Source organism: Dama dama, chromosome 9, assembly GCF_033118175.1.
Source record: "Dama dama isolate Ldn47 chromosome 9, ASM3311817v1, whole genome shotgun sequence".
Taxonomy (NCBI): Eukaryota; Metazoa; Chordata; class Mammalia; order Artiodactyla; family Cervidae; genus Dama; species Dama dama.
The window spans coordinates 51600393-51615925 of NC_083689.1; the positions used below are offsets into that span (position 1 = coordinate 51600393).

General features: G+C 46.7%; 1 protein-coding gene across 3 annotated transcripts in view; it reads right to left on the bottom strand.

Annotated features, from left to right (window-relative positions):
* Window positions 1-362: 362 nt before the first annotated feature.
* KLHL3 (kelch like family member 3) overlaps window positions 363-15533 on the bottom strand; it is a 124923-nt gene continuing 109752 nt past the window's right edge. For all 3 annotated transcript variants that reach the window (XM_061151356.1, XM_061151355.1, XM_061151357.1), the window contains 3 exons: window positions 12171-12311; window positions 9176-9319; window positions 363-5002 (listed from right to left, as the gene is read on the bottom strand). In XM_061151356.1, coding sequence (XP_061007339.1) covers window positions 4974-5002; window positions 9176-9319; window positions 12171-12311 — 314 coding nt within the window. In that variant the 3' untranslated portion in view covers window positions 363-4973. The remainder of the gene's footprint in view (window positions 5003-9175; window positions 9320-12170; window positions 12312-15533) is intronic.

The window sequence follows — 15533 nt, forward strand, 5'->3', positions numbered from 1 at the left end:
CTTTAAAAAAAAATGAATGTTTATTTATAGCCAAATCTCTGCTTCCTTCTCTGGTGCCTGACACCACTCCACTCACCTCACAGTGATCACTGGGCAATTGTCCACATGACCGTGAATACCCACTGAGGGGACTGGCCTCTGTGGGTCTCACTGAAGAGCTTCATGGATCTGGCACTGTGCCAGACAATAGACACCAAAGGAACCCAGACTCTGTCAAGTACATCTTGAAGAAAAAATATTTTTTAACTGAAAGCACGTAGGAGTGGGTCTGTCCTTTTCATGTCTGAGACAGGGTAGAGAGGCTGGGTGACAAAAATGAAATACTGAGAAAGATTCTCACAGTTCAACTTTTATTAAAATTAAAGGAACATAAATTACAGGAAACTAGAACATGAGTCCTGTTAAAAGAATACATGTGAGGAACTGTTCTCCTCAGCCAGCGCTGTAACCGATGGAGCAGGTGACAAGCGTCTCACAAGCTCTGTGGTTCCTACCATCCAAGCAGAGAACACCCAATCAAGGACCTGACTCACGCAGTGTGGTGTACAGGGCGTCAGGGATCAAGTCTGCCTGCCAATGGACAGCCACACGGACACAGCACCCACACAGACATACAGATTCAGTGCCTTGAATTTGCTTGCAAAGAAAGTATTTTACACATTATGTACGAATTAAACAAGAAGTCCAACAAAGGTTTTTATTACCACTGAAAGGGGGGTAAAATAATTTGAAATCTCATAACCAAAGGTGAGAACATAGCACTGGGGCACTCTGTTGCTCAAAATGCTCCGGTCCCATGCATTACTTCCTTGGCCTATGCTGAATCTGTAAGTCACGAGCCCCATGACAAGAGCTGCACAGGGGCTCTGAGGTTGTGATTATCCACTACAGAAGAGGCCTCTGACACTCCCAAATGTCGGAAGTGCTGCGAGCTCTCCTGCTTGGTCAACAGACACACAGCACGGCTGAACATGAGGGGCTTAGGACTCTAAATAGTGCAAAAGCTTAAAAAAAAATACATTCTAACCTCCTCGCTTCTCTAGGCAAACAGAAAAACTCCAACTAATTGGATTACAAGTTTGCTCAGCTTCCCAACTTGATCCATCAAGGTACGAATGGGGAGCGCAGAGGCAAGTCAAATGGCACCTGTCCCAAAAATAATAAAGATTCTTTAAATGAGACTAATTAGCAGATAAATACACAAAATAGAGCCTGGAGTGTAGACACAGCTCAAGAGATGAGTAAGTTGTAAGTGTAGTATGGACATCTGCAAAGCACATGCTGATCACATTCTTAGCAGGGACCATGACCAGTCTTTTCAAGTTCCTTGACAAGATGTTTTCTCAAGAGACATACATCATCCAGCAGCAAAGGGCTTAGTCCTGAAGCTCTTAAGAACAAGGAGATAGGAAAGAATGAAGACTAGTCAGCTGGACCTAGAACCTCCTTGGAGTATATGCTGGAGTGGGTCTGGAAAGGCCCAGGCCTTTCCCTGGGCTTCTCCATGCCAAACTCCAGGCCAGACCGTGAGAGATGCCAGGAGAAGGGCCAACCAGACTCACCCTGCCTCACCCCTGCCGAAAGCCTGTCTCCAGAAAAAGCAGACAGGCATCATAGATGGGTAAGTGCTGCTTCAGGCTTAATGTTAAACTCTAAACAACTGAAGAAACACCAGTGATTTGTGTGTTTTTTTGGCAATCTCCCTTGCAATGTGGTGTTAAGAAAGAAGCCTCCAAGTCAGCCTGGAGCTACTGAACAATCAGACTGGGTAAGGTGAGAAACAAAGGGAAAATACCTACAGGCATGAATGATGTTAGAGACAATGACACAATAGAACATAACATTTCATTATCATGGATAATAAAAAGCAATTCAAATATTGTGAAAAATTATTTTATAAAAATATCTACATTAAAACTTTAGCCTGAAAGCTATAGCTTCAGTTTTATAAAAAGGCAATCTTTGAAAGCATCTGGCTCAGGAAGATACAAACACTACACAACAGATATCAAAGTAAGACAGCTCAGAAAGCATCTTAGGGGATATTGCAACTGGTTTGTCACAAAAAAGAATTAAGTATTCTTATTGCATAGCAGAAAATGAGGTCACTTTCATTTGCATAATACTGCAACTTTTTAGATGGAGAGATGCCATTGGGTACTTAAGAGAAATAACTTTGGAATTCAGAGTCTGACTTCTCTGTTGTCCAAATTAGTATCCAAGCAGAGTCTAAGCTGCTTCTAACCTTGGGCTGCAATTCCACTTCATTACTGTGGATCAGACTTCTGATACACCACTGGCAAAGCAGCATTCACAAGCAGTTGTGGCCATCAGAATAGGGGTATGGCGGGGCTCACCTACCACATGACCAGCACAGACTTGAAAATAAGTCTGTTGTGCCCACTGTAGGGAGAAAATCATATGGTGGTAAAGGGAGAGCTAGTTTTGGATGGCATCTGTGGGCAGATACAGCACATTGGCTTTTTGGTGATGACGTACCAGTGTTCTAGTCCCCGTGAGAAAGGACGCATGGAGGTGAGATGAACACAGCCTCAGAACACTGCCAACAGGGGCAGTGCTTCCTGGGCAGGGAGACGTAAGAAGGGGCCAACAGCAAAAATCCAAAAGCAGAAAACACGCTGGCTAGCTCTCATGGAGGGGACCCTCTGTGGGAAGATGACCATGAACAGTAGCCTCCCCTACACAAGCATGGTAAGCATGAAAGTTCAGCTTCTAAGTGTTGGGGGTACTTCACGTTTTATCTGAAATCAGGAGCTGTGTGACAGCACATATCAGACCCCAACCCCCAACCTTATCACCAACACACACACACACACAAACACACAGCCTGAAACAAAGTCCCAAACCTTCCTAAGAGAGGGAGGAGAACAACATTTGGAACAGAATGCACATTCCTTCAGCTTCTGATCCAGAGTCAGGCAGAGCTCTGAAACCACAGCCACCTCTGTGCCAGGTGTTTTCTCAAGGTGGAACGTCCAGCTAACAGTATGTCTTGATCTCTTTGGATCTTTGGAACTGTTCTTCTAGGTCCATAAAAGCTGGATATTTCAGCCTCTTCCCAAGGCTGCTAAAGACCCTGGGTGCCTTGGTGTTCTCCAAACATCTCGCTGATATAATATCTGCTCAACATCATAAGGAGATGCTTCCCCCTCAAGAGAGTTGAGTGGTTCGTGCACAATAAATATACAGTAAATACACAGAGTGGCCAACTCGCTGGGGAGAGTCCTGGGTTTCTAACTTGGGGTGAAGTGGGGAGAATGCCAGCCTCCTGCAACATCTGCTTAGAAGGGGCCCAGTTGTATCAGAAGTCCAACGTCATTGTTCATAAAGCTCCTTGGCTCCCTAAGGGTGGACTCTGACAGCAGGAAGGGTAAATCCAAGCCCCCAAGTTGTGAGGCTGCTCCAGACATAAGATCTCCCCTCCTTATGCTGGAAATTCCAATATAAGCAACTTGCTAGTTCAGGAACAGTACAGCCTTAAGGTTCTTTTTTTTTTTTTTTTTTTTTTTTAATGCAAGTGAGTCTGTGCGCCCTCAAATACCCCTCTCCAGATGTCTGAAGTTCTGTCATTAATCATTTTCACCTGTGAATTAGCAAAGCTTTCATCAAGCTCGTCTCAAAATGCAAGTATTCCTGAGAGACATCGCACATCCAGGGCCTACCACCATGTCCTCCCTCACGGAAGCAAGGAGTGGGATTTCTGAGGGTTGGAGAGATGGTATAGGCCTGGAATGGGGGAGAGTACAGGAAAGGAGGACAAGGGTGTCAGACAGACTAGAACCTTCCTCACAGACTGGAACTGAGGGCCAGGGCCAGCCAGTACACCCCTTTAAAGTCATCCATGTCCATGTGAATCATACATGACTCCATCCAGTGCAAGGAAAAACCTATCTTTGGGTTTGGAGGTAGGGTGACCTTTTACCTCACCACCAAACCAGAACACTTATGAGAGTAAAATGGGATGCTCTGAATAATTAAATCTGGATAATAAGTATAAACAGAGGCTGTCCTATCCCAGGAAAAACCAGAAGTAGGGTCTTCTCTGAGACCACTATGGGCAAGGACTAAAGCCCTACCACTTGGTTTTGTTGCTTTTGTTTCCCATGTATTTTTTTCTCCAGTGTGTTATTCAGTGCTTCACTGAAGAGCTAGTTTTATCAGCTGAAGAGACACAAAATCTTCCAAACTTGGAATCCATTACGTCAAAGACCAGGGGCCCGGAGGCCAGGCAGTTCTGACGAGAACTTCCGGGAGAAGAGGTGAAGGAAGAGCACCCAGCCGAGGGGCTGGAGAACCCACGGTCCTAGTTCTAGCACACAGAGGACACGGGGCAGCTTCAGGAGAGCCCCGCTCCTCTGCAGACAGTGCCAGTGGTCTAGGCCAGCACATGGGCCTGGTCATTTCTGGACATTCCTGGCGTGTCCAACTGCACTTCCAGTAGAGAGCAGCTTTAGTAGTCTCAAGGTCCCCATGGGCCAATCCAGAAGAGAGGCTTCTGTGACTTGTTTTTTAGCACAGCAGAAGGATCAGTAGTACAGAAATGGAGTAGACTGTCATCATCCCCCAACTTAGTGAAGCAAAAGGTTCTGCGCACGCATGTACACACACACACCCCTATACACACAAAAGTTCCAGCTTCTCTAATACCCCTATAGAAACAGACACACACACACACACACACACACACACACACACACACACACACAGTGCTCAAAGGTGCAGCCAGAACTATCAGGAACCCACTGCTCAGGGCAGGGGACAAAACACCTCATGGGAGCCAGGGGTCAATCACTGTCTTCCCACCCAGACAATACTGCCAAGTTAGAGGAGGGCAGTTCCCGCCCCACTGCAGACTCCGGCAGCGAGTGGCATCCAACCAGCGTGGTCCTGCTGTGCTGAGTCACAGGCAGCAGCCCTCCCTTCCTCCACCTCCTGGCAGTGGGAGTTGGGGGTCACAAGGGCTTGTGAATCACAGCAACACCTAAGATGAAAGGGGGAGAAAGTTACCATATTATTAATAGTTTCTGCAAACTTATTCAGAGTCTCAAGGAGATCATGAACAACATCCCAAGCCACAGTCAAGGGAAATAGGGATGGCTTATACCCAAACACTGAAGGGCTTGTGGACTCAGGTTGTCAGCAGCTGGCTGCTTCCTGCTGTAACAGCTAAGTACCCACAAGATGCTGAAACATAAAGCACAGTCCCTCAATGCCACAGATGAGCGATCTCACCTCGAATCATCACACCAACTCATCTCATACTGTAATGACTCCTCTTTCCAGCACTCAGCACCCTCACTGGAAACCTCACAGCTCTAAGTTTGTATCACTTTAAGAGAAGTGATGAGTGATTCATGTCCCCTTTTAGCAGACATGGAAATGAACTGGAAAGAACAATGGACTGACTTCCTGGCAACAAGAACAAGTAAATTCTAGCTCAGCCACCACTCAAGCTGCATTGTGGCTTCAGATAAGTCCATGTACCTCTTTAGGCTCCATTCCCACATATTTAAGCTCATCTAACTGAATGTGAAAATGAAAGTCACTCAGTTGTGTCTGACTCTTTGCAACCCCATGGACTATACCTTCCATGGAATTCTCCAGGCCAGAATACTGGAGTGGGTAGCCTTTACCTTCCCCAGGGGATTTTCCCAAGCCAGAGATCGAACCCAGGTCTCCCGCATTGCAGACAGATTCTTTGCCAGCTGAGCCACAAGGGAAGCCCAAGAATACTGGAGTGGGTAGCCTAAATCTTCTCCAGTGGATCTTCCCAAGCCAGGAATCGAACTGGGGTCTCCTGCATTGAAGGCAGATTCTTTACCAACTGAGCTATCAAGGGAAGCCCATCTAACTGAAAGATCCCTCCAATGCTAAATTCTACGCTTGGATAAACATTCCAAACATGTCTGTATGTGTTACTGTTTTAGCCAAGTTGAACCATACTCAACAGCTAACTTAGGAGCCTAAAATCTTACATGTAATGGGCTGCAGCTGTGCAGCAGACATTTGCAGGCAGACTCACCCAACACCTCTTCTACTTGCTGTCCTCTGCTACTGAGAGGAGCAAGTTTCGAGGTCAGGTTCCCAGACTTCCTTGCAGCTAGAGGTGCTGCAGTCCTGGCTCATGCAATTGTAAATACAAGTCCGCCAGTGCTGCAGCTTTGGCTTTCTCCCTTGACCTGCCCGGAAGAAGCGCACGTAAGGTGCAAGGGGCAGCAGGAGCTATTCATAAAGCTGGCAGAACAGAAAAGACAGGAGGAACCTGATTCTTCAATAACAGTCTGAACCCCCAGGCTAGCCAGGGACTCCTTTCTGCCTGGGACAAATACATACATACAAATAAGATATTTCCTTATTTAAGCATGTATCTGACAGGTTTTCTGGTACTTGCAGCTGAAACAAATTCTAACTTACAGGTAAGGTGTAACTAGGAGCATTACTTTAACATGTTCCCATGACTAGACTATCAAATCTGGTTGAAAATGAGATTGAGAGAACATTGCTAAAAGAAAGCCCAGGACACCCAAATGCTGAGATTCTGTTGAGACATGCATTTCATGTTAATATCTGGATAAAGGTTCAGACAGAAAAGATCAGAGGTAGCAGAATCCAAGTCCTCAGACCCAGATGTGCTGTCTGCCCTTCAGAACATCCTGCCTGCACCTGAGGCTCCTCCTTCTCAAGGTAGCATTTCTTTAAAAAGCAGGCTCCTGCATTGTTTTTATATAAGCTTTCTGATTATACAATAAAATATTCCCATTATGGAAATTTTAGATAACACAGAAGAACACCAAGAAAAAAAATTAATCCCTACATACAAAGAGAATCACCATTCTCTTTTTTGGAATATATCCTGACTTCTAATAGTAGTCATAATCAGCCACTGAGAGGTTTCTATCTGCCAGACAGGCATTGTGCCAGGTGCTTTCCACATATTCTCACATTTCATTCTCACAACAGCCCCAAGAGGCTTGATATGATTTTATTTTCATTTCACAAATGAGAAAACAGGGGTTCAATCAGACTGACTGGCTTGCCCAGAGGCCCAGGGCTAGTGGCAAAGCTGGGACTTGAATTCAGATGTGACTCCAATATCCATTTCTGTAAGCAGGAGCTACTCCAACCCCTGTGACCCAGGACTGCTCAACCGAGCTCACATGGTACATACATTTCGCATCATCCTTTTTTTAACCTAACAGCCTGTCACAAACATATTCTCATATTAAAAACAAGTCCGCTGTATAAATATTCCACAGCTTATTTAGCTATGCCCCTCACATCTGAAAATAAGTAGTTCTCAGTTTTTTGCTATAATAAATAATGCTCCAATAAATAACTTTGTCCATAAATCTTTGCATGTCAGGCCATTTCCTTAGATTCTAAGATAACAGATTCACTCAGTCAATGGGTTTGAACATAAACTGAACATCTGCTCGTCTCCTTCCCACCTACTTCTGGAGTAAGCAGACAGTAAAGAAATGGACATGAGACACTCAGCACATACCCAAAACTCTAACTACTCACACCTGCACTTTCCCCTCTCATTAAGGCTCACATGGAGCCAAGGGGGCATCGTTCACTGGCCTCCCTGCCTCATATAGGAAAATGCCCTGCACCTTTCACTTCAGCTTCGGAGAGAAAATGATAGTGCTGGTTTTAATAAATAACAATGAGAACAGAACCACTCTAGGACCAGAATGCCCTGAAATCTTTTCTATTTAGTTGATAAAAATCCTCAATGAGGAAAAAAAAAAAAAAAAGGTAAAATAAGTTCATTAATTGAAGCCTTGGGCAGACAGAACGCCATACAAAGCCCTTTGAGCCTGCATGGCATAGTCTTCCTTTGCATTAAAATCCAAACAAAATGGAATAATGACCTTTCTAATGAAAAACAGAATAAGAATACCACTGGAGTCATAGTGAATGATAATGGTCATAAAATACTTAGGAGAATGACTGGCATATTGTATGTGCTCAATAAATAAAGGTTAGCTCTAACTCTTCCAGTTTCTGGGGAACCAGAAGCTGAGCTACATAGATATATTTGCTTGTCTCCCTAGAGACCCTTGACCTCAGCCCCACCAACTCTGATCCTGTGCCCTGCGCCTCACCAAAACTGTCACACACACACACCCCTACCAGGAATAAGCCTCCATAGGCACTTCTCTGGCCGTCCAGTGGTTAAGACTCCGTGATTCCTATGCAGGGGGCATGGGTGCAATCCTTAGTCAGGGAACTGATTTCACAGGTCAAAAAAAAAAAAAAAAAAAGCCTCTACAGCAGCTTCATCCCTCCCTCCTCCCTCCAGCCTCTTACTTTACCCCCCAACCCTGAGTTATGGTAGCACAAAAGGCACGGGCTTAGGACTGGGTTTGAATTCTGACTCTGACACTTTTTTTAGTCACATGATCCTAGACAGATTATTTAAACATTCCAAACCTCAGTTTCATCATCTATAAAATGGAAGTATACAGTCTCATTCAACCAGAGGGTTGTTGAAAAGAGTATCTTGTAGGTAAAGATTTATAAACAAAATTATTTACTGGCGCATTACTTATCATAGCAAAAGAAGACTCTGAGAACTACTTAATGTCTGACATGAGGGGAAACAGCTAAGCTGTGGAATAGTTACCATATCTAACACACTGCTTTGTGGTGCAGGGAGTGGGTACCTGGCAAAAAACAGCTATCTGTGTGGCTGTGACCCAGCCTTCAAGTTTAATTAGGCTTCGTCTCCTCCAGGAAGTATTCCCTAACTCTGCCACTTCTCAAATGTCATGTCCTAAAGCCTGTGTAGCACATTTCCTTTAGAACTTACATGTACATTATCTTGTATTTCCTGGTTTTGGAGGCTGGTCAGGAAGGGCAATGAAATTCTAAAACCTCTTAAGACAACTCAGATCAGTTGGAACAGATTCCCTGGAACACTGTTAAGAAGAGTTCAGAGGCTACCTTCAACTTCACTGGGGAAATGAGTGCTAATTATGGGTATCTGTCGTGGGCACAGCATGAAGGAGTGGTGACATGTGACAATCACCTCCCATCCCTGGAGGAGACACTCGATCCCAAGTTAAGCAAACTGACCTGGGCCCCACCTGCCCCAGCCCATCCCCGGCTCCAATGTGGGGGTGCGGGTGGGGTGGGACACACTGACCTGCATAGCTCCGCCCTGTGCTCATGTTGGTTGGCAGCAGCGTCCACTTGTCAGTGACAGGATTGTAGTACTCCACAGAAGCCAGGTTACAGGATCCATCATCCCCTCCAACCACATACAGGAGCCCATTCACTGCACAGACCCCTGGGAATCAAATAGAGGCCAGAGGAGGCATGAGAGCAGGAGCACGAGAGAAGGGGCGAGAGACAAGTCTAGATTGCCCTGGGGGCACTCTTCCTTCCCTTTGTGGTAGCACAATAGATACTTGGCTCCTCAGGTTTAAGTCTGCTCAATGAATGAACACCCAACAGTCACTGGGCTCTGAGGAGCCCCCTTCCTAACAAGGTCATCTCTCTGACCAGGCAGTTTTCACAAGGATACAGGCCCACAGATGTTCCCAGATCTTGACCCTATAAATAGGCACAGAGCACCATAGGTACAGGCCCCGGTCTACTGCACAGGGCACACAGGCCTCCCGCGCTCAGTCTGAGCTAAGAAAGAGACAACTCAGGGGATCTCACCCACACCACTTCTACTCTGCTTTCCCTGATAAGCCCTGTTTCATCAACACTGTGGGGCACTAATGCTTGTGCTTATGATCCCTTCACACAACTGGTGTCTCAATCCACATACAGTTTTCAGGCACAAGGCTTTCTACCCACCCTGATCTCAGAGGCAGCAGGTTTGGGGGTAAGGTCTCATGTGACAGGGACTCAAGAGTAGGAAAATGTAAGTACTGCTCATCAAGACTTTAAAAGGCCACAGTCCAATATTCTGTGTCTTTTTTCAAAATAAGATTCAGGGATTATGTGCTCAGATGCTCAGTCATGTCCAACTCTTTACGACCCCATGGACTTTAGCCCAGCAGGCTCCTCTGTCCATGGGGATTCTTCAGGCAAGAATACTGGAGTGGGTTGCGATGCCCTCCTTCAGGGAATCTTCCCAACCCAGGGATTGAACCCATGTCTCCTCCACTGCCAGCTGGATTCTTTACCACTTTTGCCACCTGGGAAGCCCTAATTCAGGGGTTGTGCAGTACTCTTGCCTGGAGAATCCCAAGGACGGAGGAGCCTGGTAGGCTGCAGTCCATGGAGTCACTAAGAGTCAGACACGACCAAGGGGCTTCACTTTCACTTTTCACTTTCATGCATTGGAGAAGGAAATGGCAGCCCACTCCAGTGTTCTTGCCTGGAGAATCCCAGGGACGGGGGAGCCTGGTGGGCTGCCATCTATGGGGTCGCACAGAGTCGGACACAATTTAAGTGACTTAGCAGCAGCAGCAGCAGCAGCATCTGTGTGCTTAGTTGCTCAGTCATCTCTGACTCTTTGCGATCCCATGGACTGTAGCCCTCCAGGCTCCTCTGACTATGGGGATTCTCCAGGCAAGAATCCTGGACCTTCCCAGCCCAGGGACTGAACCCAGGTCTCCCGCATTGCAGGTGGATTCTTTACCGTCTGAGCCACCAGGGAAGTGCAAGAAAACTGGGGTGGGTAGCCTATCCCTTCTACAGGGCATCTTCTGGATCCAGGAATCGAACTGGGGTCTCCTGCATTGTACGTGGATTCTTTACCACCTGATCTACCAGGGAAGCCCGATTCAGGGGTGGGTGATGCTCAGAAAGTAGTAATTACCAGTGTTGGCGAACATACTCTCAAATACTGGTGAGTATAAAAGGCACCACTTTCCTGGGTGATGTCAAAAACACATATACTCCCTCTGAATCCAAGATTTCACTTCTGACCTTTTATTCTAAGAAATAATTTTAAATGTGTGCATTAATTAGCTATAAAGGCTACTTATAACAACCAAAGCATTACTTACAGAAAAGATGGAAATGACCTAAATGTCCAATAGCAGCCTGGCTCTTTAAATTATGTTATAGCCATTTAAAATAATATTATGTAAATAGGCTTAGTGTTATAATAAGATATTCATAAAAGACTGGAAAGTGGATCTAAAAAGGCAGGTTTTAATAAAGCAGTATTACAGAAAGATTCCATCTTTGTTATAAAAAATAGAAGTATCTATTTGCGAATGTGGGCATACACGTGCATTTACATCTAAACTGAATTCTTGCATTAGCTGCCTTGAAGGTTCTGTAATTCCTCATTCATGTGGCTCAAGGCCAAATGTCAGGTTATATCACAGCAGGCTTAGACAATGAGCAAATTAATAAACTCCCCTCTATTTACACTTTCAACAAGTCAGCTGCAAATGGGTTTATCGAGCAGGTAATTTGAGCACAAAGGAAATAAGTATGCCTGAAAGTCACCCGCTTGTATTTCCAGCCAGGGAAGCTGGGCTGAGCCAACACTTGGATAGAGTGAGAAGGCAGAAAGCAAGACATACCAACATAAGACACGACCCATAGGGCAAAGGTCTAAAGGGAAATGGTTTAATAGAGGTATCAGCCTCCAGGAACAAATCTAAACACTCTAAGGAAAATCATTCCTACAGGAAGCAAAAGGGGAGGGGAAGGGAAGGGAAGGAGAGACAGGAAATACAAACAAGAGAATAAGGAAAGTGGTCCTTTTGGATAATGGATCACAAATCCTTTCATGGATACCACTGAAAGGAAGGAAATCAGTTTCTGGGGGAAAGCGAGAGGTTCTTTTAGCCAGACATCAGCAAAGAAAAGATAGAACCAAATGTCATTGTGTGGCCCTGTCCACAAAGCCCTAGGCTTAGCTACTCAACAAAGCCATTGGGCCTGGGCACACAGCTCCTCCGGGCCTGAGTCCATCCATGTGCGGTGAAAGTCACCATGCTTCACCGGGAGGGAAGGAACCTTCTGCCTCTGAGAGGGGGCCCTCTGGCTAGGTTTGGGGGTTCCATGCTCTCCCTGCCCAGCAAATGGACACTCCCTGCTCAGGATACAAGCTCAGCCCCAGGCCATGGGAGCTCTCCATTCTGCCTCTTTTAGGGCCAGTGTTTGCAAGGAGAAAACACCCACAACCTCCCCACAAGGAAAAGAGGGAGGAGCCATCATATTACCTGCATTGCGTCGGCACATGTTCATGTCTGCCACCTGCTTCCAGGTGTTTGTTCCAGGATCGTAAACCTCGACACTCTTCCTCACCAAGGGCCCATCGTGCCCACCTGTGGCATACAGCTGCCCACTGAGGACCCCAACCCCTGAAAGGCAGAGCACAGAGTCGCAGCCTCAGGTTGGCTGCCACAACCAGAAACCAGGAGGCCCGGCACCTGTCCTGGACAGCCATCACCGGCAGGGTGACGTGGGGAGCGCTATTTTGTCTCTCTGTAACTCAGGGTCCTCGTCTGTAAAACAAATATAATGACACCCTGCCTGCCTCATAAAATCGCCAACCAGAAAACCTCCAAATAGAAGGCAAATATGACCTCATTTCTATTTAAAGACATGTAAAAATATATATAATACATTGTGTGTGTGTGTGTGTGTGTATTAAAGAGACTTAAAATGGAAACTACACAGCAGGTGTGCTGAGATCATGACTGCTGAGACCTCCCTGTTTATCTGGAATCAGAAGCTGTCCTTTCTGCCCCTGGGCTCTCCTCCTAAGGGGCAGAAGGGCCCTGAATCACTCTCAGTGGTGATAAGCCTCAACTGAGGGCCAGGACTGCATCATTTATAGGTGTTTCAGCATAACCTTTTGACATTCTCTAATACAAGTCAAGAAGATGTCACCCTTTAATACAAGAGGATGAGATGGTTGGATGGCATCACCAATACAATGGACATGAACTTGGGCAAACTCCAGGAGATGATGAGGAACAGAGAGGCCTGGCGTGCTGCAGTCCATGGGGTCACAAAGAGTAGGACAAGACTGAACAACAACAACAATACAAGTCAAGGAAATAAAATCCAGAAAGCAGGTGGGTGGCACAGTTCCCTAGGAAGGGCAGCTGATGTGGTGGCCAGAATACCTGGGTTCTGGACCTGTGTCTTCAACCTGCCCACCAGGTGGTGCTGCCCTTTCGAGGCCTTGGTTCTCTCATGTGTAGTGAGGGAGCCGGACTAAATGGGTAGTTCCAGTGGACCACAGACTACTCCACTCCATGGACAGGCTGCAGCTCAATTAGCTGGGGAATTTTTGAAAATATAGATTTCCACAGCCTCACTCCCAGAGACACTGGCCAGGAATCAGAAAAAGTACCTCAGGTGATTGGGACGTGCAGCCAGGTTTCAGACCCAAGGTCTCAAGTTCCAGAATATAAACTTCACGTGGACGAGAACCATGCTTGCCTTATCATGTAGGTTGCCCTGTGCCTAACAGCACGTAGTAGGTTCTCAACAAATACGGCTTGAATGACAAGACGTATAAAATTCCACCAGTAATTATGCGGGTGTGCAAATGGTTCCTCGCAGTTGCCCTAAACTAACAGCAGATGGTGGTGTTGCATCAACAGTAGCTATCTGATGGACTCGTTAATAAATACAATTCAGTGTGTTCCCACGCTGCCTCACCTTCCCCTCCTCCGTGTGCAGAGGAACGAGCACACGCTGGAACCTAGAAATGGCCTCTTTTCCGCACAGCCATCTGCTGGCACTGCACATAGCCCCCGACGGCATACAGCTTCCTCCTGCTGAGGAGGCAATCAGGGACACTGCGCCCTTCTGCGGCCTCCTCCGCTAAAGTTCACACAGAGGTGAACACAGTGTGAGCCACCGGGGCCCCCATGCCAGGGTCTCTGGGTCTTTAGTCACCAAAGAACACCTACTAGGGCAAGCACACAGGTGCCCAACTCCAGAGGGGGCTTCCCTGAATCTTAGGGAGGTGAGGCACTAAAGAAATGCTGCCCCAGGAACCTGAGCCCAGGGCACTGAGGAAAGAATCCACCTCGGGGAAAGAGACCGTCCCCTGAATTGAGGTCACTGTGCCTCCCTCGTCACCATCCAGGGCCTCTGGCCCAGGTGAGAGGCAAGAGCAGCCTGAGGGACATCCACTCAGCAGTGACCCCTGGGCAGCCTGACACAGAGCGGTAAGGCCTCCAGAGGCAGCTCTATCCACAGGAGGAGGCTGAACTTTCTGAGGTGGCTTTGTGCTCGGCTTTGCTCAGGGCTGACCCTGCACACTTTCTGCTCCAGTGCTCCCAGGAACAGCCACACACCTCAGTGTGCTGCTCTGCTCCTTAGGAGCTGTCCTGCTCCTGGGCTGTGACCTCTTACTCTCACACCTCAGTCACACATAGGATTTCCAGTAAGTACAAAGAAGACTCCAGCAATACTATCAACTGAAATTGCTAAAAGAGCCCTGTGAAGGAAGGAGAATCAGGAGACTTGTGAATTGAACTGAACCCTCGGGAACACCTACTGCAACTCACTCATTTCACATCTGAGGAAGCGGAGGCCAAGACCACATAGCACGCTCGAGTGGACCCAGAACCAAGGTCCAGACCTCCTGCCCTCCACGCATGTGCTGCGTGTTTAGGAAGGGCCAACCTGTCAGGATGGGCAGAGACAAGCTCCCTAAAAATAGCCTTCCAAACACAAATGCTTCTTAAATGGAATCATACAGCTTTTTTTTTTCTAACTAGTGAGTGAGTATACAGTGATTCTTGAAAAATATTAAAACAGCCTAAAAAAAAATAAAACAGCCTAATTTTCAAGGAATGCTGAGGAAGTGGTCATGTGTCTGGTGGTATAAAATGAGATCATAACTCAAACTTCAAAAATACAAAAAAGATAAAGTAATAACGTTGTGGGGAAAAGCTCTCAGTTGTGGCTTCCCTTCCCAGAAGTCACATAGCCTACCCGCCAGCCGGGGTGGTCATCAGTCACCACTGCCGCAGAGAGCCAGTGCCCAGCCCCCAGCGCCTCCGTCTGCCCTCCAAGACCCTTGCCCCTGGGCCCCCAGGTGACGGGGCAGACAAAGCCGGGAAGAAGGGGCTGCTGCTTCACTTCCTTGAAAATCCCAAAGCTCCTGGTCTTCCCCCAGGAGGCCAAAGTGGGCCATACATGGGGATTTATTCTCCTCCCACGTCAGGAAGGGAGCTTACGTGAAGAAAAGTTGGGGAAGAGACACCAGTTTATCTCCAAATACGAACCTGACTTTTGACCCCCTAAGACAAAGACAAGCAGGCTTTAGCTTTTCCAGGGAAGACTGAGACTTCATAAGAATGAGACTCAGATAATCTGAGGTCAGAAAAAGATAACTTTGAAGGGAGACAGACCTGAGTAGGAATCCTGACTCTGCCAATGACTAATGAAAATGACGAATGACAGGACCTTGGGCTAATTAACCCCTGGCTGACTCACTTTCTAAATCTGCTGAGTGGAGTTATGTTGTGTGAGCTATATTGTGAACTCCTGCAGGGCTGTGATGAGGATTTAATATAAATGAGGCATAGATAGTGCTTATTAGGACAGCACCTGGC